Source organism: Megascapheus bottae, chromosome 6 (genome assembly GCF_031878675.1).
Source record: "Megascapheus bottae isolate mThoBot1 chromosome 6, mThoBot2.hap1, whole genome shotgun sequence".
In the NCBI taxonomy this organism is placed as follows: domain Eukaryota; kingdom Metazoa; phylum Chordata; class Mammalia; order Rodentia; family Geomyidae; genus Megascapheus; species Megascapheus bottae.
Genome location: NC_143514.1, coordinates 48,842,125 through 48,865,827, shown reverse-complemented (window position 1 = coordinate 48,865,827; position 23,703 = coordinate 48,842,125). Strand labels below are relative to the sequence as shown.

At 50.4% G+C, this 23,703-nt stretch overlaps 1 protein-coding gene across 1 annotated transcript; it reads right to left on the bottom strand.

The window, feature by feature from the left end:
• Positions 1–2,589: 2,589 nt before the first annotated feature.
• Positions 2,590–21,102, bottom strand: Ttc22 (tetratricopeptide repeat domain 22). The gene is made up of 7 exons (XM_090333743.1): positions 20,536–21,102; positions 8,265–8,320; positions 8,003–8,118; positions 7,189–7,307; positions 6,361–6,522; positions 3,866–4,018; positions 2,590–3,417 (listed from the first exon to the last, which is right to left on the bottom strand). Exons 1-7 carry the CDS (start codon positions 21,100–21,102, stop codon positions 2,881–2,883), a joined length of 1,710 nt encoding a protein of 569 aa, XP_090189869.1. The 3' UTR covers positions 2,590–2,880.
• Positions 21,103–23,703: the final 2,601 nt, after the last annotated feature.

Sequence of the window (23,703 nt, the reverse complement as noted above, 5' to 3'; positions counted from 1 at the left end):
AGGAGAGGAGCTGGAGGGGGAAGCAAAGCCACCATGTCTATATCTCCCACAGAGCAGAATGGGAAGGGAGAGGGCTCCTTGCTGGAAGCATGCCGGAAACACTAGGGATCTGTTTCCATCTGCTCATTTTACTGCTGAGATGTAAAGTGCTAAATGTCATTCTCCTCTCCTTCCTTAAACAACAAGAAGAAAGTTAACAGCCTGAGAAGGGAAATATTTCACTTCATTTGGCAGCCAGCCACTATCATCCATGCAGGGTGTTCCCTCAGAGTCTGATTAGGGACAGGGAGAAGCCTGTTCTGCTTGCAGCTGCTAGAACTTGCTCTATCAGAGTGGGTTCAAGATAGGGTGGCAGCAAAGGCTGGGTCAGCTCAGCCTCGCTGCTGACAGTCAGTCACCACCCTTTGAACAATCCTAGCATTGCATCCAGTGCCAAAACAGAAACGGAAGATCTGAGCCAGAGGAGAATGTCTTCTTCAAGGTCACTTTGCTTATTAGGCTATGTGCTGTATGGGCGTAAGAAGGTAAACTTGAATCAAGGAAGGAAATGACAGAAAAGATTTTAACTCAATAGAAGGACAAGCCCAGAAGCTTAGTCCTGCTGAAAAGTGATTTTAAAAAATGAGTAGTGAGATGCTTGTTTGTCAGAGATATGAGAATGTGGTTTAGTGGTAGACTGCCTAACATACATGGAGCCCTAGGGTTCCTCAGTACCAAATGAACAGAAAGGGCCAGAACTGTGACTCAAGTGGTACAGTGCTAGCCTTGAGCAAAGGAAGCTCAGGGACAGAAAAATAAAAAAGCTTAAAGTCAGTTTGAGGAACAAGTTGAAGAGGATGCATGTGTTATTAGCAAGCCACTCCCTTCTTGGCTCTGTTTTTCCATGTGTGCAGTGACAGGATTGTAGAGCGTGATCTACAGCATTGCACTTCCGTCTGTCCATCCATCAGTGGCTATGGAGATTCAAGTCAAGCTGAGGACCAGGGACATGAGCAATACAAGGAGTACAACTCTCCAAAGAGAGCAAAAGAGCAAAGGACCCGTAAAACCTTATGGAGGTCTTGTTGCAATTATGTGAAACTAGCATTCTTGGAGTTTGACAAGAGCTGACTCTGGATTTGGGAATTAAATTAGCTCTAACATGGGAGGCTGCAGAATCCAGACTAGCTGGCAATTAGAATCTGTCTTTAACAAACTCCACATCTAAGATTTAGGATTTTGATTCCAAGTGTGTCAAGTTCCAAGGTTTCCTTCATAGCCTGACAGAAGGTTCAAGATTGGTCACAGGTGGCACACTGCCGCAGACCGACTCAGCGGGAATGCGGGGAGACCAAGTCTGGATTCACAGGTCAGGAATGGATTCGGCGATGACAGACAGACACAAACGCAAGGGAGGTTTGAAGTCTGCTGCGAAGTTTTACTTGTTGAGTGTGAGATTATATACAGTCAAAGTAGGAGTAGTTTCTTTCAGTTGGCATAAGGTCAAAAGATTACAATCACGTTTAAGAATGGTTACAGGGTACATTTTTCTGAGTAGAAAAGAAACTTCTCCCTTCATTCTAAGAAGCCATGGTTAATAAGTCAGACATTATGGTTAGGCGTCATCCGCCTTGGCATTAATCACTATTAGCTTTGTTTACCATCTGTTTCCTAGTTCTTCCTATGATTCTGTTTCTAAGTTAGTAATTATTACCCTGTGCCAGGAATTGTAAAACCTTAAACCTAAGAGTCCATTGTTGCTGTTCAGTTAGAGCACACCACGGTGCTCTAGCCCTTCTAATCCTTTCCCATGTGATTCATTAGGTACTTGTAACATTTACACAAGTAATGCAGACGCATTAAAGGCATATTCAGGTAAACTAACATTTATTACTAATTCAAAGATCATGTTTTCCGTTTTAGTTTCTAATTCTGTCTTATTATTAATAGAATGCATTGAGGTCATCAAGGCTGCTGTGGGTGTGTCTTGCGCCAGAGTAGCCAGGCATGCACTTTTAGTTCCTGGAGCATCTAGTCGCTCAATTAATTGTTTAGGCCAGTAGCTGGCACAGAATATTACTGCCATACCATCAACTATCAGAAATGAAAAGAGTGATAAAAGAATCCCAGCACCCAGCATTATGAACATTCCACGCATATGTCCCGGTCTCTGCCAGGGACCTCCAGGAGGCCTGATCACCATTGGTGCGAACCTCAGGACTGGCAGCCATTCAAGCTCTTTCTGCTCCATGCTGCACAGACTCCACTGGAGTGGGTGTGGCAGCACACTTCCTAATGGGTTCTCTGAAGAACAGAGAAATCAAATAAAGGTTCTGTTCGATGGTTTTGTTTCAGGGAGCTGAGAAGGTCTTTTAGACTAACTAGGCTGGCCAAGGAGGAGGACTGCTGGAAAGCTGGTAGGCAGAAATGGACTCTGAGCACCCAGATTTAAGTTAGGGTCCTGTCTGTAACCTATAACATTGTGAGATCTTTGCCTGTTTTAGAGCTTTTCTGGCTGCAAGATCTAGAACCCACTCCACTCATTTATGAGGCTTTATTATAAAGGACACGTGGCTCTTGGGAATCTAAAGACAGCTATATTCAGGCACCAGGATCTCCAGTAAGGAGACTTGGAAAATCACCTTAATGAAGTCAACTCCTCCTTTTCTCAGCAGATTTGAGCCACCTTGTTTCCTCTGCATGACCTTCATTTGACAGTTTCCCAGTCTCTGCTGGTTTCATCCACGTCTTGAAGCCCATCCACAGTTCCCTAAAAGAAGCTAAGTGGTTTTGCTCACACTGGGGGAGGGTGTGAGCTCTCACACTTGGTCAGATGGGCTGTGGCTAGGGGGCCTCCTGCGGGCGGGCGGGGGTGTCTCCCATCGGGTCTCCAGCTCCAGCTCAGAAAGAGAAGGCCCGCCGGCCACGCAGCGTGGCTGCGCGCTCCCCCTCCAGCTCCATGGTCTCGAACAGCAGCCGCACCAGCGCCGGCCGTCCCTGCACCACCAAGGCCCGAGCCAGTCCCAGCACCTCCTCGGTGTGGCCGCGCCACACGCGCTGCAGCTCCTGGCGCAGGCGTGCCGCAGGGTACTTGTCCTGGGCCAGGCGTAGCCAGATGTCCACCTCGCAGCCCAGCTCGCCGTCGCTTAGCTGCGCCTGGCTCCACTGCGCCAGCAGCGTCTCCAGCAGACAGCCGAAGCCCTCCGTGTGGCCCGAGCCCGCTTCATCCAGCTCCACCGCGCGCTTGAAGCAGGCGGCCGCGTTGGCCTCCTCGCCCTGGACTCGCAGGCACTTGCCCCGCAGCAGCTGCAGCTCGGGCAGCGTGGCGCCCAGCTCCATCTCGCTTGCCTTGGCTAGGAAGACCAGGGCCTGGTTGAGCGCCGCCTCGTCCACCGCCAGCAGCTCCTTCACGGCATCCACGCCCATGAGGTAGTAGACCTGGGTGGGGAGGGTGAATGGGCATTCCTCCCGCCAATCCCCGCCTCCCCAACCCGTGCTCCATGGTTAAAGATCCCCTCCATTCCCTCCTACCCTTTCTCCTTCCCTAACTATTCACCCTGAATCTTGTTTTGGTCTCCCTGGGAAAGTTTGAAGGCAGTTCTAACCCCTCCATGCTTAGCCATATGACCTTGAGCCAGTCAGTCTCCATCCATGACGTTTTTTTTCAAATAAAATTGTCATCCCTTGGTAACCTTCTCTGAACAGGGGAGGCACATCTGGACGCAGAACTGTATTCAGTGCTTAGAGAGCAGGGCCCTTCCATATTTTGTGGCATTTGATAATTAGGGAAGGAAGAGACCCATACAAACTGTCTTGTCAGTTGGCCCAGGCCTAGCCTGTCGGGTTCTCTGAGACCTTGGCTAATGAAGTTAAAAGGCTTCCTTACCTGACTGATGTCCAGGTACGTCCTGAGGCCTGGGCACACCTTGACCACTTCCTCCAGGTCAGCCTTGGCAAAGGTCAGGTGAGTCCTGTCAGGTATGCCCCCCAGCCCCAACTTGGCCCGCTCCAGGTCGTGTAGGTAGGCTCTGATGTGGATCTGCTGGCAGAGAGTCAGCTCAGGAAAGTGTTCAAGCGAGGACTTCTGCCTCCCTTCTGACTCACATGAAACCACTCTCTCCATAGCCACCAGAGACTTTCTGTGGTGCAACAGAAATCCCTCTATCACAGTCCTGTGCCAACTTGGGCCAGCTACTCCTCATCTGTGGCCTCATCTCCCTCCTGTATAGTGAAGGAGCTGGTGAAGTAAGAACCCCTAAGTTGCTAGGTATCAGTGGCTCTGGCCTATAATCTTAGCTGTTCAGGAGACTGAGGGTTATAGTTCATAGCTAGCCTCAGCAAACAGTCTGTGAGACCCTTCTCTCCAATTTTCTACCAAAAAAAAAGCCAGAAATGGAACTGTAGCTCATGTGATAGAGCACTAACATGAATGAAAAGGCTAAGGGACAGCACCAGGCCCTGTGTTCAAGCCCTAGTATTGGTACAAAACAAAAACAAAAAACCCTCACAGTGATTCACTCATTCACTCATTCAGGAAACATGTATTGATTCCTTCTACTACTAGCCATGTGATTTGGAGAAAGCTGCACAACCTGTCAACTGTACTTTTTACATATGAAAAGCCATCCCCTTGGGGGGTTGCCATGACAATAGAGAGAATATATTTTATCTAGGTCTCTGTACATGCTCAATTCATTCATTCGTTCGTTTGTTCATTCATTATGCGCACAGAGGCTACCTTATGGTACATATGCCAGGCACTGAGGGTATAGTAGAGATCAGTAGCGGGGAAGGGATAATAAACATGGTAAGTAGAGAAGTAGTACATGACAGAGTGTTTGATGTTAAAAAGAAAATGTAAATCAGGAATGGACAAAAAGTATGGTCAAGGTGTGGACCTTTTCACTAAGATCACCACTGGAAGCTGCAGGAGTGAGGGGTAATCAGATGTCTAGAAGAGGAATAGCCTAGATTGGAGGCCCAGACCAGGGAGCTGGAAGAGCAGAGGGAGCTAGGGTATGGCTCATGCATGGTGCTACTGTGGGCTGAGGTTTCTACGCAGATCATGTGAGTTCCTTTCCTTCTGCTTCTTCCTCCCCTGTAATGGGAAGCTTTGGGAACTACAGGGAGACAGCAACCATATGACACAAGATGACGTGAGTTGAGTTCCTACTAACTGAATGTAGGCTGGAATGAGGGGAAGCTCACTGCCTTCCAGTGCCCGGGGGCCCCACTTGTAGTCTGGCCTTTGGCTTCTCTCACTGGGTCTTGTGAGGAGTAAGATAGACCCCAAACATGAGAGTGCTGGGTGAGATGCTGAAGTGACCAGAACTGTTTTATCGTTTGCTGCAATAGTTCATATCCTTATTACTATAATAACATGGCTATCAACCACATTGAGGAGTTTTCTGCTTGGTACCTGTGGCAGCAGCATAGTCATTGTGAACAAGATAGGGAGCACACTGGCCACTAGGTGGCATGAAGGAGGTGGAGAAGATGGGAGAAATGGGGTTGTAAAAAATTTACAGCATCTGAAGAGAAACCAGAGTATATGCAGGGCTTTCTTTGGAGTAAAGTAAACTTGGAGCTCCAGGTCTTTGGCCCCAGGCGATTGGGCTTTGTGGGCCTCCAGAGAAGGTTGGGTGCAATGGGGAGAACTGGAGGGAGGCAGCTCCCACTTAAACGTGAAACTAGCTGCAGCAAATGACCGCAAATGACCGCACGCAGGATTGCCTTCAAGAGATGACAGAATCAGTTTAGAGCAAACCTAACAATAGCAGCCAGTCATTTAGGAGTATTTATGATATCCTTGGTGCCTAATCCAATGTAAGGCTCTTAGTGATTTCATGAGGCAGGCAATCTGTCATCTCCAACCCACACATAAGGAAATGAGACAGGAGGGCTTTGCATTGGAAGTGGTGGTGTGGAATTTGATCCAAGGCTGTGTGCGTTCAGGGCCAGAACTCTGATCTACTGCGTCAGTCTATGTCTACTGCACTTTGGCCTTTCAAAAGTACCTCCCACCATCCAGGGCTGTATTTCAGTGCCACTTCATTTAGCCTCTGACTCTAAGATCAAGTCATTAGCTATGTCTTTCACATTTGAGAAATGTGGTTCAGAGAGAACGTGACTTGTCATACCTCCCAAGCAATAGGAGCGGAGGCTCCTATTGACTCTAGTTAGCCCCACTCTACAAGGCTGATCCAGAACCTGGAGGCTCCCTGGCCAGGCTCTGGGGCAGGACTTACTCTACAGCTTAACTCAACACCATCTGGTTCCCAAAGCCCCTCACATCACAGTGGCTCCAGGGCCTCTAGCCTCTGGCCCTTGGCCTCTGATTCTTGATGGCAGGTTGAGGTGGTATACTGCAGACAGACCCACCTTGGCTCTGGTGCAGTATGCCTGCCAGTTGAGCTCTGGGTCTCGAAGGACATCGAGGGCCATGTTGCAGGTTCCAATGGCCATATCTTGCTTTCCTAGGAAGTGGAAGATTTTGGCCAGGCGATTCAGGATGGGAGGTTGGTCCTTGGCAATCTCAATGGCCTAGGAAGGGAGAGGGTAGGAGCTTGTCTCTCAGATTGGCTAAATGGTGCCCAGTTTCACTTAGATCCCACCTCTACTCACAGCCCGTTTCCAATCAATTCTCTTATATGGAACTCAACACTTCAGGACATACCCACCGGCACTCAGCTCCAGAGTCTGGCTCACTGCCATTTTTACTTTCCTTAGCCAGAAAACCCATCAGGTCCCAGTCACCCCTCTGCCAGCAGCATCCCTCCAGTTTCCCAGGGCAGGTGATGGCAAAGGCCAGAGTCAGCCTTTACCTCCCCATATTTATGGGGCTTCATGCTGAGCTACAGCATCCTCCTCCCCTATCATGGTGCTTGACTCCTGTCTGTTCTAAGTGACTTGCTCTAGGGTTACCTGCCCATGGGTGGATCTAAACCCGTCTTGTCTCTCCTGGGGGTGGGGACAATATAGACACTGGGCTTGGGCTCAAAGAACAAATCTGAGGGTTGATTTCAAGCCTGGAGAAATGGGCTTGGGCCAGTTGGGGGTGGAGGGACTTGGGCTTACACAGAGAGGAATGAGGTGGCTGGAGAGAGAGGTCTGGAGGAGGGTCCTTCCTGGGTTGGCCACAGAGAGGGACAATGATTCTGGGAGAGAGGGGAGAGGTCAGGCCCCTCAAAGTGTGAAATGTAGGTGTACCTTGCCAAAGCAGTCCAGAGGGTCGGTCCCTGAGTACCCGTAATCGTGGATACCCATTGGGGTGGTGGAGAAGGTGTCCTTCCTCTCCAGCAGCATGCCAAGGTAGCACCAGGCCAGAGCTGAATGTGAGAGGGTGGGAGAGGGCTCTAGGGAGCAGCAGCCCCCATGAGGACGAAGGAAAGGGCAGTGGGGGGGGCGAAGGCATGGGGGAGGGGGTGATGCCGGGACAGAGAGAAGCAGAGGCAGTGTGAGGAGGTGGGTGGACATGCCAGTGCTCAGCTCTGTGAACATGTCACCTGGGACCTCAATGCAAGGGCATAGCTGTCCTCTCATTTCACCTCCTGGTGAATGTGGTCCTTGTGCTAGCTGTCTGTGAGCGAATGTCTTGACCTCTTTTCAAGGGAGCCTTCATCTCCAATCCCATTCCTCAGGTCTAGGAATGTGTAGCGTCAACACTTTATTATTTGTTTGTTTGTTTGTTTATTGGGGGAAGGGGACCAAGTCTTTCTCTGTAGATGAGGCTGGCTTCAAACCCATGATCTTTCCTCCTCAGCCTCCTGATGTTAGCACTACAGGCAGGTGCTGCCATGCGCTGCTCTGCCCTGCTTGGTAATCTGAACGTGTGCTGGCACAGAGTGTTGTCTCCTTGAGGTGAACAAACGAGTTTATGATACAGGCATGGAGGGGAAAGATGTGGGAACAGAGAAAGAGAGACAGTGCTAGAGTGTGGTGTCAGGGCCCGTAACAAGTACTGGGACGGTGAGCGGGGACAATGGGGCAGAGGTTCTTCTTCCACCGCCACCCTAGGACCTACCTTGGTGCAGGGGGTCGGAGGACTTGAGGACTTGTCGGAGCAGAGCCAACGTGCGGTTGAAGGCTGGGAGCCTCTTGTGGTCCTCATGACCCAGCTCCAGGAAGATGCCATCCAGCCTGTGACCCCCAAGGACATTCCTCCAAATCACCTCAGAGTGCTGCCAGCCTCCCTGGGCCCACTGCACAGAGGCACCTTGGGAAGCCCTGGTCATGGGACGGGCTGCCCCGGGCCTCATAGCTCTCCCCTCCACCCCAGGCCTGACCTGATGAAGAGCGTTGCCATGGTGAAGTACCAGCTTCTTTTCTCCTCCTGCGGGATCTAAGGAGACAAGGAACACACCATGTGGTTGTTATTAAGGGGTGCAGGCAGGCTGTTGTTCACAAATGTGCATGCTTTCTCTGAACCCCAAGAAGCAGCAAGTACAATGGGAAAGACTTCAGCCTTAAACACCCCCCTGAGTCCAGCCCTGGCTTGGCCAGTGGTCACAGAGGATTATTTGTTTGTTTGTTTTTGCAGTACTGGGGTTTGAACTCAGCCTTGCATAGCAAATGCAGGTTCTCCACCACCTAAGCCACACCCCAAGCCGTTAGCTTTAGATATTTTTCTTCATTGCCCTCCCTGAACACCTTCCTCAGCCGCTGCCTTCCTGAGAAAGCCCTGTGGGCCTGTGAGGCCAGTCCTGACCGGCCTAGGCTCCTCCCTCCTTCCACCAACCGCTCTCCCATTATTATTCTTACCAACCCCATCACCACGCATTTAGGCTGACTTGGGTACCAGATAAAATATTTATGCTGTTATTTATGGAAGTAGCTGCTCCTGCCTCAGGAAGGAATTTTAATGAAAACCAATAAAACCCCCAGTGCATGTTGGAAGCTTGGCCTCAGGCTCCAGCCCCTCCCCCGTCATTCATCCCCCCCGCCCCACCGTTGGTTTTCTGCCCCCACCCCATTCTGTGATCGCCTCAGCTTTAGACCCCTACTTCCCTCCATCCTACCCCAGCAGCATTCCGTTCAGCTGACATTTCTAAGCTTTCTTGAGATCATGAGAATGAGGCACCGAGCAGACTCTGGCCCCATCGGAGGAGGCTCACCAGCTGGCTGGGGAAACAGAGTCAGGACTTGACAGCACCTGTGGTGTGCAGAATCCTTATCTTGCTCACCTCAATGTCACAACCAATGTGGGAGAGATACGTTAGCCCCAATTTACAGTTGAACATTTTGAAGCACAGAGACATAGAGTGACTTTTCCAATCACACAGCTTGACTCTTCACCCTGCCAGCTCACTAAACACAGTCATAGGAGGCGAAGTCTGACTAAGACGTGTGACTGACGCAGGTTGAGAGTAACAGGAAAGACAAACCACCCCCGACCTGTGGGTTTAGGGTGGGTCTTGAGTGGTGCACAGCACTTTAGATGGGCATCCTGGAGAGAGGGCTCAGCATGAGCGGAGGCTTGGGGAACAGCACATAGTATGTATGTATGGAGGAGGGGAAACAGGGGCCTTGGGTGAACTTGGAGGGGGAGGGCACCTATGTGTGGGTGACCCACTGGGATAGGGCAGGAAGCCCAGGCTCCAGGCAGAGCACCCAGGGAGGTCCTCTGAATCCCTCAGCCTATATTCCCTCAGGATCATCTTTGTGTAGCTTGAAGCAGGGCAGTGAGAACAGGAGAGGAAAGGTGGGTCCCCTGGAAGGACCTGGCAGAAAAGACGTACTAGAGAAGGGACACAAGAACGATGGGAGATTGCAGGGTCATCTCACTCAGTCCAAGAGTTCCCAGCTTCCCAGAGGGGCTCTGGAGAGAGGCCTCAGATGACAGGGAATTGCCCAGGTGGACAGAGCAGGGAAAGGCATTGCGGGAGGGTGGGCCATGGGTCCCTTGCTCAGAGATGTGTGAGCACAGCAGAACTGGGATCTGCAGGCAGTTTGAGGCTGGAACCAGGGGCAAGGACTTGGAGAGTGAGCAGGAGAATATCTGCAAGAGAACAGGTCTGAGTGCTATGTTCAGATTTGGGAATTTGTCTTCAGGGCAGAGGGGAGCAGGGGTTAGAGTTGCCAAGATACCAGATGTTTTCTTTCTTTTGGGGGGGGGGGGGATGGGGTGGGTCATGGGGCTTGAAAGGACCTGGTCACTATCCCTGACTTTTTTTTTCTCAAAGCTAGCATTCTACCACTTTGAGCCACCGTCCCATTGCTAGTTTTCTGGTGGTTAATTGGAAATAAGAGTCTCAAGGACTTTCCTGCCTGAGCTGGCTTTGAACCATTATCTTCAGATCTCAGCCTCCTGAGTTGCTAGGATTCTAGATGTGAGCTACCAGTGCTAGGCTCTTGGTGTGCTTTTATATTCACATCTTGGTGAGAATGTGACTATTGGGACTGTAGCGTTGAAGAACACGTGGTGGGGATGGCCACAGGACCCCCAGCACACCTTGAGAGGAGGCAACGCTTCTCAAAGCAGAGGATGGGAGACTGGATCTACTTTCCTTCCACAGAAATGGAGCAGGAAGAGGGGATACAGATTTATGGAGCTCTTTCTGTGGGCCATGTGGACCACAGTCCTTGACATATTGTCCAGGTCTGCTGAGGGCAGGAGCAGGAGCCTATGGGGTCTCAGGCAGCCTGGCTGCTTGTGAGTATGGCCTCAGACCTCAGACTTGTTTTGTGGTTGGCTAAACTGAATCACAGGAGAAAAAGATCCTGCACTCCTTCCTTCTGTGCTCCTGACCGGGGTAGGGGTGGGGGGAAGACAGAAATGAGAGCAGATGGAGTGAGTAGGTTTAGGTATGTAACAGATTGCAGAGGCTTGGATGTTGTGAGGAAGGAGGCCCTGGGGAGGGGTGGCTATTCTTGGAGGCTGGGTCCTTAATTGCAACATGCTGGGCCTTTCAGAGGCTGTGAGGACAAGGACAAGCCAAAAGGAAGGGTTGTCCTGGCTTGGATTGCAGAGAAGTAGAGTCAGGCTCTTCAAGAAACTGCTTTGTCCTCTGTGAACTACTTCAGTGTCCCCAGTCCCCTCCTCTCCTAGGACTGCAGGCCCCTGTGGGGTCCTAGGCACCGCTATTGCCTCTGCAGGTCCCAGAATTTGAGAGAATGTACTGTTTTCTGTAATGTTCTACCTGCACCACAGCCTCTCTCTTGTTCAATATTCAATTAAATTATGTCCCTAACTGTATGGTCAAGTGCATGATAGAGCTAGGACTTAAACTCCTGCCCTCACGGCTCTCACCTCCCGCCTTGTCCACAACAGTCAGTCATTCTGTCAATCCTTGTGACTCCAGAGGACACTGAAGTGATTTCCCTACGAGGTCCCACATCAGTTAGCACCAGGGCTTATAACATGCACTTTCCCTACCACTCCGCTCACCATCAATTTCTGCCAGTCACTAACCTGGCAATACCACCGGTGACTTGGTGGTAGCAAGCCTGAATTGCAGGGCAACTCAGGCATTTAATTCCTTCCCTTCAACTCAAAGACTAAAACTGATTTAAAAAAAAAAGTAGCTTTTGAGTGACATGTATATGATAAATCTCAAACATAGCCTCCAGGAAGGCTGCAGCTGGGGTCAATGGATATGGAGAGGAGCTACTGGGTGTGCCTTGGCTTTCATCCTCCATCCTTGCAATGGAGCTTCCAGGGGGTTGTTCCCTCAGTGATGAAATTCTGGCCTGAAAAATCAACTGTCTCTTTAAAAGTCTTTCTGGTTGATGCAGAAGCAGCAGCTGAAGCTGTTACCAGGGGCAACCTGGCAAGCCACAGTGTGTTAAATTAAATTAAACAGGCCTGTGGCTGTCCTTCCCTCCCACAAAGGGAGGGCCAGTTCTCCTCTCCTGGAGAGCAAAGTTGCTGGTTCTGGATGCAAGGTGGGCAGCTACAGGGCCCCCAGTTCCTAGCAGCCAGTGGCTGAGGCAGCCAGGAGGGAGGACTGTTTCCTGAGCTTCAGTACAGGAGCTCAGGCTTCAAGCTGGGTGTCAACAATGACACTGCTGTCCTGTGGTTGGTTCATGGAGAGGACCTGGGCCAAGTCTATACTACCTGCATGGTGGAAGCCATAATCCCGGTCTGAGCTGCAGATGAGGGAGGGGCAGACTCAGTGAGGGTTTATAGAGCATCTCCTGGCTCTTGGAGGCCAGGTCTCTCTGACTTCCTACTACCTCTATCTGCAAAGAGAGTTTACACAGTATTGACCAGTTACAAAAGGCTTACTCATGATTCCGTCCGACACTCAGAACATCCTGCACAGGATGTAAAGTAAATGCCATTACCCATGCACTACAGAAAGGGAAACTGAGGCATGATGTTGCCCTCAAAGCCACAGGGCCAGTGTGAAAGCCTGGACTGAAACTTGGGCCTAGGGCCCTTTTTGCTATGCTGATGACAGCAAGTTTGATCAAGCACTTACTATATACAAAACACTATTGTATGTGTTCCCTTCTTCATTCTCCCAAAGGTGATGACCTATCAGGAAATGAGGCAGTGATGTTCCCAGAGTGACACACCTAATAGGCAGCAGAACTCAGACTCAGCCACCAAGTTCCAGGGTTAGAAAGTAGGATTTTCAGGAATGCCTGAAGAGTCTGGTTCCTACAGTTGGGCAGGCAGGTATGGGTGACATGACAGAAACAATGGAATCAGGATAAGCCATAACAAGAACAAGCTCATGTGTCAACTCGGGTAGGATGGTCCTAAGCCTTCATATCCTTCAAAGTGGGGTGCTAAAGAAGGGAATGCTGAGGGCGTGGCAATAAAAGACCTTTACACTAAACCAATGGCTTTCAGATCTATACGCTCTGGATGAGCTGTACAGACACCTTGCTTGTTCTTAGGGAAAATATTTGCCTACAGTTTGAACTTTGCCCCTTGATGGCTGCCCTCCACATTCCAGAGTGGGTTCTTGACAGCTGACTCATTCTGTTCTGGGAGGGGAGTGACAAAGGGTAGAGGGTGAAGAGTGCCAACTTTCTCGGGCACTTTGTGCACACAGCCACTGCATTCTCACTGTGGTGGAAAGGATATTGTACAGATGGAAAAACAGGGAGGTGTTCGAATCAAGGTCAACAGCCTTCTCGGCCTTGTGGGCCTCCATCCAGCTCCCAGCATCCTCTCTGCCTCATTGCTGACACTGTAAAGGCTGACACAGCCACGGAAGTCACAACCTGCTGGCCTAGGAATACAATTTGTTTGTCCTGCACAACTGGAATGCTCTCTATGATGACACAGAGAGTGTGGGCCCACTTGGTCCCCTGTTACCCGTGGGGCTGACAGGAGGGGTGCTCTCCACCCCACCATAGGGGCAGATGCTCTTCTGCCAGCCTTGCCAGGTGTAGGGACCACCAAAATGTCCCGCTGCCTCTGCTATCTCTCCCCAGGGATTCTGGAAAGGTCACCTGCTGTCACCTGTGTTAGAAGCTTGTGGAGAGGGGGACATGGGAGGGCCTAATACGGCCAGCTGCAGGAAGTTTATAGGTCAGCTTATGTTTAGGAAGTGAATATTCAGGTCTTCACTGCCTTCCTGAGTTGTCCCACATGAATTTTTTTTTGGGGGGGGAATGGTCCTGGGACTTGAACTCAGGACTGGGAACTGTCCCTGAGCTTTTCTACTCAAGGCTAGTGCTTTGCCACTTGGAGCCACACTGCCATATCTGGTTTTCTGGTTGTTAAGTGAAGATAGGTGTCTCATGAACTTTCATGCCCAGACTGGCTTTGACCATGATCCTCAGATCTTAGCCTCCTGAGTAGCTGGGATTACAGGTATAAATCATCAGCTGTTCCGCATGAATTTTATGCTTTGAGCAGACGGACTATTATCATGTCCTTTCTGGGCCTAAGTCTAACATGCCGACAAGGGCTCAGTGCTGAGGAGCTACTTCTCTGATTCACTGTTCACTAGTGAGAAAGGGCCACATCTGCTTAGTCCCAGATCCAATCCCAATTCTAGTCCCAGGGAACGGGTGCTGTGCTGATCTAGCAGGCCCACGAGTCTGTATGGTGTGACACGGCATGTACTCAACCCCTTCTCCCACCCAGAGGCTGCAAGATCCGGCTAAAGCAGGGGTGGCACGGGGTGGGGGCAGAGGGAGGCATCCCAAGTCTATGAGAAGGGAGACTTAGCCCCCAAACTCACCAATTAAGAAGCCAGCAGCCAACTCAGCAGCCTCGCAGCATTGATGTGCAAGGCCAGTGGCCCTGAGGTCAAGAAAGCTAAGCCAAACCCTCAGGAGTGCTGTCCTTAGCCTGGGCTTTAACTCCTTCCAGCCACTTAATGCTGCATACCTCTGTGCAAGTCATGAACCTCTCTAAGCTTCCATTTGCTCATCCTTAGACTGAGGTTAATAACAAAGGGATCGGCAGTATTTCTGTGGGGACCCAGTAAGATCATTTATCTATGAGAAGTGCAAGCTCAGTGCTCAGCTCATCTTTGCACAGCCTAGCTTCATCCACGACCTCCTCCAGCTGAACCAAATCCAACCACTCAGAAGTGTGGAGGGATGTGTCCACACATGTGCATGCCATACACCACTCTGCAAGGTAAGGATTGGAATTCGGCACACCTGCTTGGGAGGCTGGCCTGTAGCACTGCCTGACACTCTCTCTCTCCTCTCTCTCTGTCTCTCTCTCTGTCTCTCTCTGTCTCTGTCTCTCTCTCTGTCTCTCTCTCTGTCTCTGTCTCTCTCTCTCTCTGTCTCTCTCTCTCTCTCTGTCTCTCTCTCTCTGTCTCTCTGTCTCTCTGTCTCTGTCTCTCTCTCTCTCTCTCTCTCTCTCTCTCTCTCTCTCTCTCTCTCTCTCTCTCTCTCTCTTGCTCTGTTCTCTCTCTTTCGTGCCTAGATAGCTTGTGAAATCCACATAGCGCAAGGCTACTAGGCAAGTCCCTTCCCCTCCCTGAGCCTCTGAACCCCATTTGTGAGGGGAGTCACAGCACCCAGCTGGCAGCCTGTGAGGTCTCACCATGTGAAAGATGCAAAATAAAGACAGTGAAGGTTGAACCTCAGAGCCTGGCACATAGACATAACCTGGTCACATCTGGCCTAATGCCCATGACACTGTGATGTTTGCCACCAGGAATCCCTTTGTGACTCATGGGGAGGGGGGTTGCTGGAGGAAGGCAGGAATGATACAGCAAACTGGTTCTTCATCATCTTTGGTCATGTAAGAACAAGGGACAATTCCTCTGTATGAAACCTTAATAGAAACAATCAAAAATAGGAAAGAAGAAGAAGAAAGGAGAAGGAAAAGGAGGAGAAGGAGGAGGAGGAAGAAAAGAAAAAGAAGAAGAAGAAGAAGAAGAAGAAGAAGAAGAAGAAGAAGAAGAAGAAGAAGAAGAAGAAGAAGAAGCAGCAGCAGCAGCAGCAGCAGGAGAGGGAGGGGGAGGGGGAGGGGAGGGGGGAGGGAAGGGAAGGGGGAGAGGGAGAGGCAGAGGGAGAGGGAGAGGCAGAAGGAGAAGGAGAAGGAGAAGCAGAAGCAGAAGCAGAAGCAGAAGCAGAAGCAGAAGCAGCGGCGCTACTATTGGGAAGGATGGGTGCCAGTATCTCATGCCTGTAGTCCCAGCTACTCAGGAGGCTGAGATCTGAAAACAGTGGTTTGAAACTAGCCCAGGCAGGAAAGTTTGTGAGATTTTTCTTTTTCTTTTTCTTTCTTTTTTTAATTTGCCACTCCTGTGACTTGAAATTTGGGCCTGGGTGCTGTCCCTGAGCTGCATTTGCTCAAGGCTAGCAGTCTACCACTTGAGCTACAGTGTCACTTTTTCTGTGATTAACGAGATAATAGTTTTATAGACTTTCTTTCCTGCCTAGGCTAGCTTCAAATTGAGATCCTCAGATCTCAGCCTCCTGAGCAGCTGGAATTGCAGGTGTGAGGTACCAGCACTTGGCTTGTCCATGATTCTTAAATTCCTGTCCCAAAGCCACAAGTAGACGCTGTGGCTCAAGTAATAGAGTACTAGACTTGAGGCAAAACAAAAACAAAAACAAACCTCAGTGAGTTCAAGCCCCAGGATCAGAAAATAAAAAACAAAACAAACAAACAAAAAATCACCACCACCACCACCACCAACAACAACAACAAAAACAAACTCAGAAAACAGAGACAGGATTAACATTGCTTGTTTTCAGATTCTGGGCTGAATTACCTGCATAACATGTCTCTTTGTCATTGGTCAACAGAGGAGTTGTCCACAGCTCTCTAACAGCTCTTTATTCTCTGGCTCCAGGAGCCTTTCCCTGCATGTGTTGGCCCAGCCTTATCAGGTAAAAAAAAATCTCTGGTCACAAGCTAGATTGGCACAGCTGCTGATGCTTAGCTGTCACACTCCCCAGGGGCCATTACGCAGAAGGAAGGTCTTTACTGCCTCTACCCTCTGCACCCGTCCTCTGGGTATCCTCAATATAACACGTGGTGACACTCCTCTGCCCAAGTTTTCCTTTCCTGGAGGCTGCCTGGGAATGTCTCTTCTCCTCCGTTGGCCTTACCTCACCCCCCACTTTTGCGATCCCCTCAAGAAAGAGCAAAGGCTTTTTTCTTTAGCGGCACTAGGGGTTTGGATTAAAAACCTTACGTTTTTTAGGTCAGGTATTCTAATGTGAGCTGTGCCTACCTCTAGCCCTGTTCACACTGGTTATTTGGAGATAAAATCTCATATATTACCAGGGCACGTGCCTGGATTACCACCTGCCTATTTTATGCTTCCTGTCATAGCTAAGATGAGAGGCATGCGCCACCACATACAGTTTTATTCCTTTGAGATGAAGTATTGTGAATGGGCCTTGCTTCAAACCCAAATCCTCCAGATCTCACTCTCTGAAATAGGTAGGATTGCAGGCCACCTACAGTTGACTAAGAGCAAAGATTTGTACTCAGCGGCAGTAGGGTAGCTCTATACCCTTGGATTCTTTGCTTACTATGCCTCAGCTCCCTGGTCTGTCAAATGGGTCTCCTGTGAGGATTGTCTGAGGTGGTTACAGATAGTACCACGTTAGCTGAGTGAGGGAGGCTTCCAAGAGGAGGTAACACTGGAGCTGGGCTCTGATGGAGCTGGATGGAGCTTGCTGTCTAGGCAGGGGGCACTGAACCCTCTCACAGAAGCATAAGCCAGTATGGGATGCTTGGAGAATTATAAGCACATGACAACTACTGCAAACTAGCAGGCAGGAGATGAGGGGATGAGAGGATTTCATTGCCACCCTGATGGCATTTCTTTCTTGATGCCATAACTTTAAGAAGGAATTTATTTATCCTGTTTTTTCTTTTGTTTTCTTTCTTTCCCTTTCTTTCTTTCTTTCTTTCTTTCTTTCTTTCTTTCTTTCTTTCTTTCTTTCTTTCTTTCTTTCTTTGCAGCACTGTGGACAGAACTGGGGCCTTGTGCATGCTAGGCAAATGCTCTACCACTGAGCCTGTGCCCTCAGCCTCAGCCCTGTGCCAGGTACTCTATAAACACCAGATCATCTGCTCCTCAATGACAGGTGAGGCCTCCATGCTCCCACCTGTCTCTCTTACTGCAGCTGCTCTGGGAAGAACTGGGGAGCAGCACTGGACCAGGTCCAAGGACAGCACAAAGCCTGGCAGCCATTGGCTGGCTACCTACCCAGCCTCAGTCTGCAGTCATTGGCTCCCTTTCTGGCTCAGGCTCATCCGGGTGTTCACTCAGTGGGCAGTGCCCAGTGCGGCTGTGCTGGCTGTGGAGAAGGTGGAACTGACTTCTGTTAATCTATCATCCTTAAAGCCTCCCTGTTTACCTACTCCAGGAAGCCTTCTCTGAATGCCTCCTGAGGACTATACCTTGGCCCTTCCTGAGCACACAGTACAGAGAAAAGGCCCAGAAAAGACCTGGGCCTCCCAGCTCCTCATAGAAGGCTCTTTAGATCTTATCACAGCTCTGGGTGCCATCCAAGCAGGGCAGCCTGGCATTCATATGAATTCAGAATTCATATGAAGCCATTGGCTTCATATGATGGGTACATCTGCACTCAGCTTGCAGATGGAGGAGACACCATGGGTGGTGAGGTTGAGGGACACCTGGAACCCTTTCTCGTTGCTGTATAGGCTCTTTCTAGGAGGTTTACAAGCATTAATGCTTCTTCTTTCCCCCACCTCTCCTCCCCAGTGCTAGGTCTTGAACTCAAGGTCTCAAGCTCTGCTTGGCTTTCTTGTTTACATTGGTGCTCTAACTCTTGAACCATACCTCCAGCCTGGATTTTTTTTGCCAGTCCTGAAGCTTGTCCTCAGGGCCCCAGCACTGTCCTTGGCTTTCTCAAGTCTACCACTTAAGCCACAACACCACTTCCAGCTTTTTTCTATGTATGTGGTACCAACGAATCAAACTCTGGTCCTTGTGCATGCTGGGCAAGCATTCTACACTAGGTCAAACTCCTGGCTCAACCTGGAATTTTGTTGGATAATTGGATCTGAAGTCTCATGGATTTTTCTACCCAGGTTGGTTTTGAATCATAATCCTCTAGGTTTCAGCCATTGGAGTAGCTAGTTCTACAGACATGAGCCACCAATGCCCAGCTACAAACTCTAACTCTTAATTATGACATCAGCCAACTAAAGAGTATCCTCATTTTACTAAGGACGCTATCCTATTATTATCCCATTGCACAGACAGAAAAAGGATGCTAGAGATGCTAAGCAGCAATTAGAAGTGAGAGCATGGAGAGTTGGGTTCAGGACCCTCGCCAATGGCCCAGAGTCTCCTCCCAGCCTCTCCTGGCCAGCCACCGCTGTCTGAAAGTCAAGTCCATGCCCCAATTCCCCTTGAAGGTGTGACTCACACAATTCTTGCAGAAGTTCTGAGCTTTGGTGGAAAAACACTGAGAGAGTATGTGTGGGCTTTGTAAATGCAAACATGCTACCTGTGTGTAAAGGTTGTGGTTGTTTAAATATCACCAGTCTATAAATTAGAAAACAGCACCATTTTCCACTTGACCTTGACTGTGTTGTGCCTTCCCAGAAGTCACAGCGCCCTCTCTGAACTGTGCTATCCTCTTCCATGGGAGAGAGAATGTCCTCCTGATCATGCTCCCACCACTCACTTCCTGCAGCTTGAGACATCCCCTAGTGGCCACCTGGGATGTGGGATCTGGGCTATCTCGTCCCTTGGAGTGTGGGTTGGATAGGATATGGCACAAGTGATGGGATGTGGCCAGCAGCTGGTAAAAAGCTGAACCCAGTCCATAGCCACGTGAACTAGAGTGGGGCTGATAGTCTCCCTTCTCCCAGATGAGCCTTCAGATTAGACCGCTGCTCTCCAGGCCACTGCACCGAGCCATGCTTGGATTCCTACCCCCACAAAACAGTGCAATGGCAAGTGCTTATTGCTTTATGCCATGGGGTTGGAGGGATACTCGTTCTGCAGCCACAGGCAACTTGTCATACCTAGTAATTTCCCATTTCATGCCAATCCCTATGCTGTACTGACATCTAGCCAATGTACGCTGCATGAGAGCCACTGTGCACCAGGAATTGACAAACCAGACAGAGCCCTGGTGGTTGGACTGGAGAGGTAGACATTAGGAACCATATTGTGGGAGCTCAGAAGTGGTTCTGGTGGCCTGGGAAGTTATTGAGACTTCCTAAAGAGTGGACCTGAGACTGAAGCCTTTCAGGCAAAGGTGGAACACAAGGGTGCCCAAAAAGAGCCTGAGCCAGCACAAAGTGAGCAGGAGCCAAGGTTCACAGGGAATCAAGGTGCAGTAGAATGGCGACCAAAGACTGGCTGAGAGTGGGGAATCCAGAGGAAGAGCAGACAGCTGAGGTCACCAAGGGCCTTAAATGCCCTCCCCTCTCTCTCTCTCTCTCTCTCTCCCTCTCTCTCTCTCTCTCTCTCTCTCTCTCTCTCTCTCTCTCTCTCTCTCTCTCTCTCTCTCTCTCTCTCTCTCTCTCTCTCTCTCTCTCTCTCTCTCTGTGTGTGTGTGTGTGTGTGTGTACTGGGGCTTGAACTCAGAGCCTGGGCACTGTCCTTCAGCTTTTTCTTTCAAGGCTGGCACGCTACCATTTAAGCCACAGCTCCACTTCGGGGTTTTTGGTAGATAACTGGAGACTAGAGTCTCCTGCCTGGGCTGGCTTTGAACTGAGATCCTCAAATTCCAGCCTTCTGAGTAGTTATAATTACAGGTGTGCCACTAAAACCTGAGCAGCTTGTCTTTCTTTCCTTCTTTCTTTCTTTCTTTCTTTCTTTCTTTCTTTCTTTCTTTCTTTCTTTCTTTCTTTCTTCTCCTTTGTTTCTTTCTTTCTTCTCTTTCTTTTTTCTCTTCCTTTCTTTCTCTTTCTTTCTTTCTTTCTTTCTTTCTTTCTTTCTTTCTTTCTTTCTTTCTTTCTTTCTTTTTCTTTCTTTCTCTTGAGTGGGCACAAGAACAGGCATTTTCTGGAAGCAGCAAGGAGGAGGGATGAACTAACCAGGTTGGGTTTGTGGTATTCTGGGAATCTGATGGGGACCCCTAGCGCGGGAAGTCAAAGGGATGGCTTTAGTCTCAGCAGAGACATTGGTGGAGGCGTCCCTGCAAAGACGCCAAAGTCATTGGGGATGAGGGAGTGTCACTCACCTGCTTTCCGTAGCTGATCGCCTTGTCGTAGAGGGCAATGCCTGCCACCAGCACCTGTGCGCGCTCTTCTGGGCTGGCATCGCCCACATCGAAGCCATGCGCGTAGCCCTGCTCCGCCAGACAGCGGGCCGCACGGAGCTGGGAATCCCCAGCAGCCTCGGGGTCTTCGTCCAGGCCCATGAGGCCCGCCAGCCTCGCGGCGCACGCCTCCTCCTCCTGCTCCTGGCCCAGACGCCCGTACACGTGGGCCAGGTTGGCCCAGGCGTTGAGGTTGCCGGGGTCTTCGCGGGCCACCTGGAGGAAGCGCTCGCGGGCCTCGCCCAGCTCCTCCAGGTGGAAGGCGAGGGCGCCCAGCAGGTGGCACAAGGCGGCCTTCTGCCCGGCGGCCGCCAGCTCGAGCTCCTGCCGCAGGCGCTCCCGCTGCAGCTTCAGATCGCGGGGTCGCGACGGGGCCGGCGCGCACGGCTCGAAGTTGAGCTGCATTTCCAGGTGGAAGTGGCCGGGGAGGTAGTCCAGGCCGTCGATGAGCGCATCCAGGTCGTCAGCCATGGCCTCGGGATCCGTCATGGCTGCCCCACTGCTCTCTTGGCCTCGCAAGGCCCCGAGGTTGCGGTGGGTGGGCAGTGGATGGGTGGTGCCAGCCGGAGCCAGCCTGGCGCGGAGACCCTGGGCGCGGCTTCCACCGGTCCGCGTCCAGTCCTGGGTGCCTCCCGCCGGTGGGTGGGTCCCGCGTGTCAGTCCAAGGAGTGCCCTACAGGTGTTTCCGCTTTCGCTGCTCAGCTAGACACAGCCTTGCACAACCAGGTGTGCCAGAAAAACAGGTGCATTGCCAAATGCGAGCCGCACAAATCCGGGTGCACGAGGCAAAAGGGAGAAGTTTTCACTCTGCTCAGCAGATGAGGAAACTGCTTGCCCAGGTCACAGAGCTGGGGCGTGCACCCCCGAGGTCTGGAAGCCCAGCTTTGCCCGCCATCACCCAGGTGCCTTCCTTCTAGGCGGCTCCGCCCTGCCCTGTCAGCAAAGCCAGAGCTGACTTTGCAGCTGAGGAAGTGGAGCTGCCCCGTCCCCTCCACTGCAACCCCACCCCCTCACCCCTGGCATTTCCCCAGTGTTCTGCCTCTCAGCAGAGCCCCTCCCCTCTCACCTGGGTTCTCCAGCCATTATTCCCATACTTTCCACTTGGGATTTCTCTACATCCTGTCTGCTCAACAGTGGTCCTTGGTGGAAAGACGGTGGCTTCTGGGTGCCAGTTCTCATTTCACTAGTCCAGCCTGAATAATGTGTGATTTGTCCTGTTTCCTACTTTCCCCTTCTGTGACATGAGGGTGCTAGCTCCTCCCCACCCCAGGGCAGGGAGATGTCACAGGCAAAACCATAAGTGGCCACTCTGGGTGGGTCTCAGCTCGATGCCTCTCCCATCTGCTCATGCTTCACCCTACACCTGCCTGGAGTTCTAGTTTCTTTTGCTCTGGCCAGTCTGGCTCCCAGGCCTGTGGAAGTCTCCTGACTGCTAGCCTACAGGTGGTCATGCTCTCTGCCGCAGTTCTGAATCCTCCTAGGCTGGTTTATATGGCAGGTCTGGACCCTGCACCCCTCTTACCATTCTTGCTCCCAGAAGTGGAGAAGTCTGCTGAAGCAGAACAGTTTGTGAGACTCTTACCTCCGGTTAATCACCAAAAAGCCAGAGGTAGGCTGTGGCTCCAGTGGTAAAGCATAAATCTTGAGAAGGCCCTGAATTCTAGCCCTACTACTGACATTAAAAACAAATCGAGACTGTGGTGCCATTGCTCACTTATTATTTTATAGATATAACATTTATTACAATTTGTCATTTTTAATTTTAAAAATTACTATAAATTGTTGTTCATGAAATGAACCTTTTCTCACCTGTTAAAGCACATGTCAAATATCTTTTTTGGCGGGGGAAGGCTTGAACTCTGGGCCTGGGCACTGCCCCTGAGCTATCACTCTACCACTAGAACCACAGGGACACTTCCGGTTTTCTGGTGGTTAATTGGAGATAAGAGTTTCACAAACTTTCATGCCCAGGCTGGCTTTGAACCACGATCCTCAGCTCTCAGCCTCCTGAGTAGTTAGGATTACAGGTGTGAGCCACCAGCACCCGACAAATATCCTTTCTTTATAAGGTCGTGCCAGGCTTTGCTTATCCATTCATCTGCTGGCATTCATGTGGGTTTCTACCACCTTGTGGCTTCTATGAACATTGCTGTTGCGAATAGGGTTACATTATTATACAAATATATGTTCGGGCCCTGCCTTTGATTTCTTCTGGGTAGGTATCTCGAAGCAGATTTGCTGGATCATGCAATACTGCTATTTTATTCCCTAAGAAACCACTGTGCTCTTTCCTTTTATTTCACTGTGCTGTTTTCCCACAGATAAACCATTTTTATTTTCCTACCAGCAATAAGCCACATTTCAATATTTCTATATCCTTACAAACATGAGTATTTTCTACTATCTATAATATGCAAGCTGATGGGTGGGCTGACTCCCAGAAGATTAGTAGAAGTTGGGAGGAAAGGAGAGCATGAGGTTGGAGGTGTGTATGTTTCAGAAGCAGAAAAGGCCAAAGGGAGCTCTTAAATATTGTCTCCAGTGTGCCCTGTGCTCCTGTGCCTTACTATATATGGCCGGGGCAAGGGATCTCTCTGTCTAGGCCTTAGTTCTCTTTCCTTCCTTCCTTCCTTCCTTCCTTCCTTCCTTCCTTCCTTCCTTCCTTCCTTCCTTCCTTCCTTCCCTCCCTCCCTCCCTCCCTCCCTCCCTCCCTTCTTTCTTTCTTTCTTTCTTTCTTTCTTTCTTTCTTTCTTTCTCTCTCGCTTCCTTCCTTCCTTCCTTCCTTCCTTCCTTCCTTCCTTCCTTCCTTCCTTTCTTTTTTGTCCATGACCAAGACTGGAATTCGTGTCCAATGCTTTTGCTCATGGCTGCTGTTCTTTCTGCCACCTGAGCCTCACCTGTAATCCCAAGTTCCCTCTTCTGCACTAGGAGGATGGGGAAGCTGGGACAATATCTGCCAGAGAGAATAAGCTTGTTCTGCAGACCAGGAACTAGTTTACGGTGGGGCAGTGTTGGGCTGCCTAGGACAGGTGCCCTTGCTGCGCAGTTGACTGGCCATGGCCTGTTCTGGCCTGCCTGCCCACTAAGTCT

What these genes read in the sequence shown, in the direction of transcription:
- Ttc22 (XM_090333743.1), bottom strand. Translation starts at nt 21,102, where the DNA reads ATGACGGATCCCGAGGCCATGGCTGACGACCTGGATGCGCTCATCGAC. An exon ending in CGATCAGCTACGGAAAGCAG is followed by an intron (nt 8,321 to 20,535) that starts GTGAGTGACACT and finishes TTGTCTCCTTAG; the next exon opens with ATCCCGCAGGAGGAGAAAAG. An exon ending in ATGGCAACGCTCTTCATCAG is followed by an intron (nt 8,119 to 8,264) that starts GTCAGGCCTGGG and finishes TGGGGGTCACAG; the next exon opens with GCTGGATGGCATCTTCCTGG.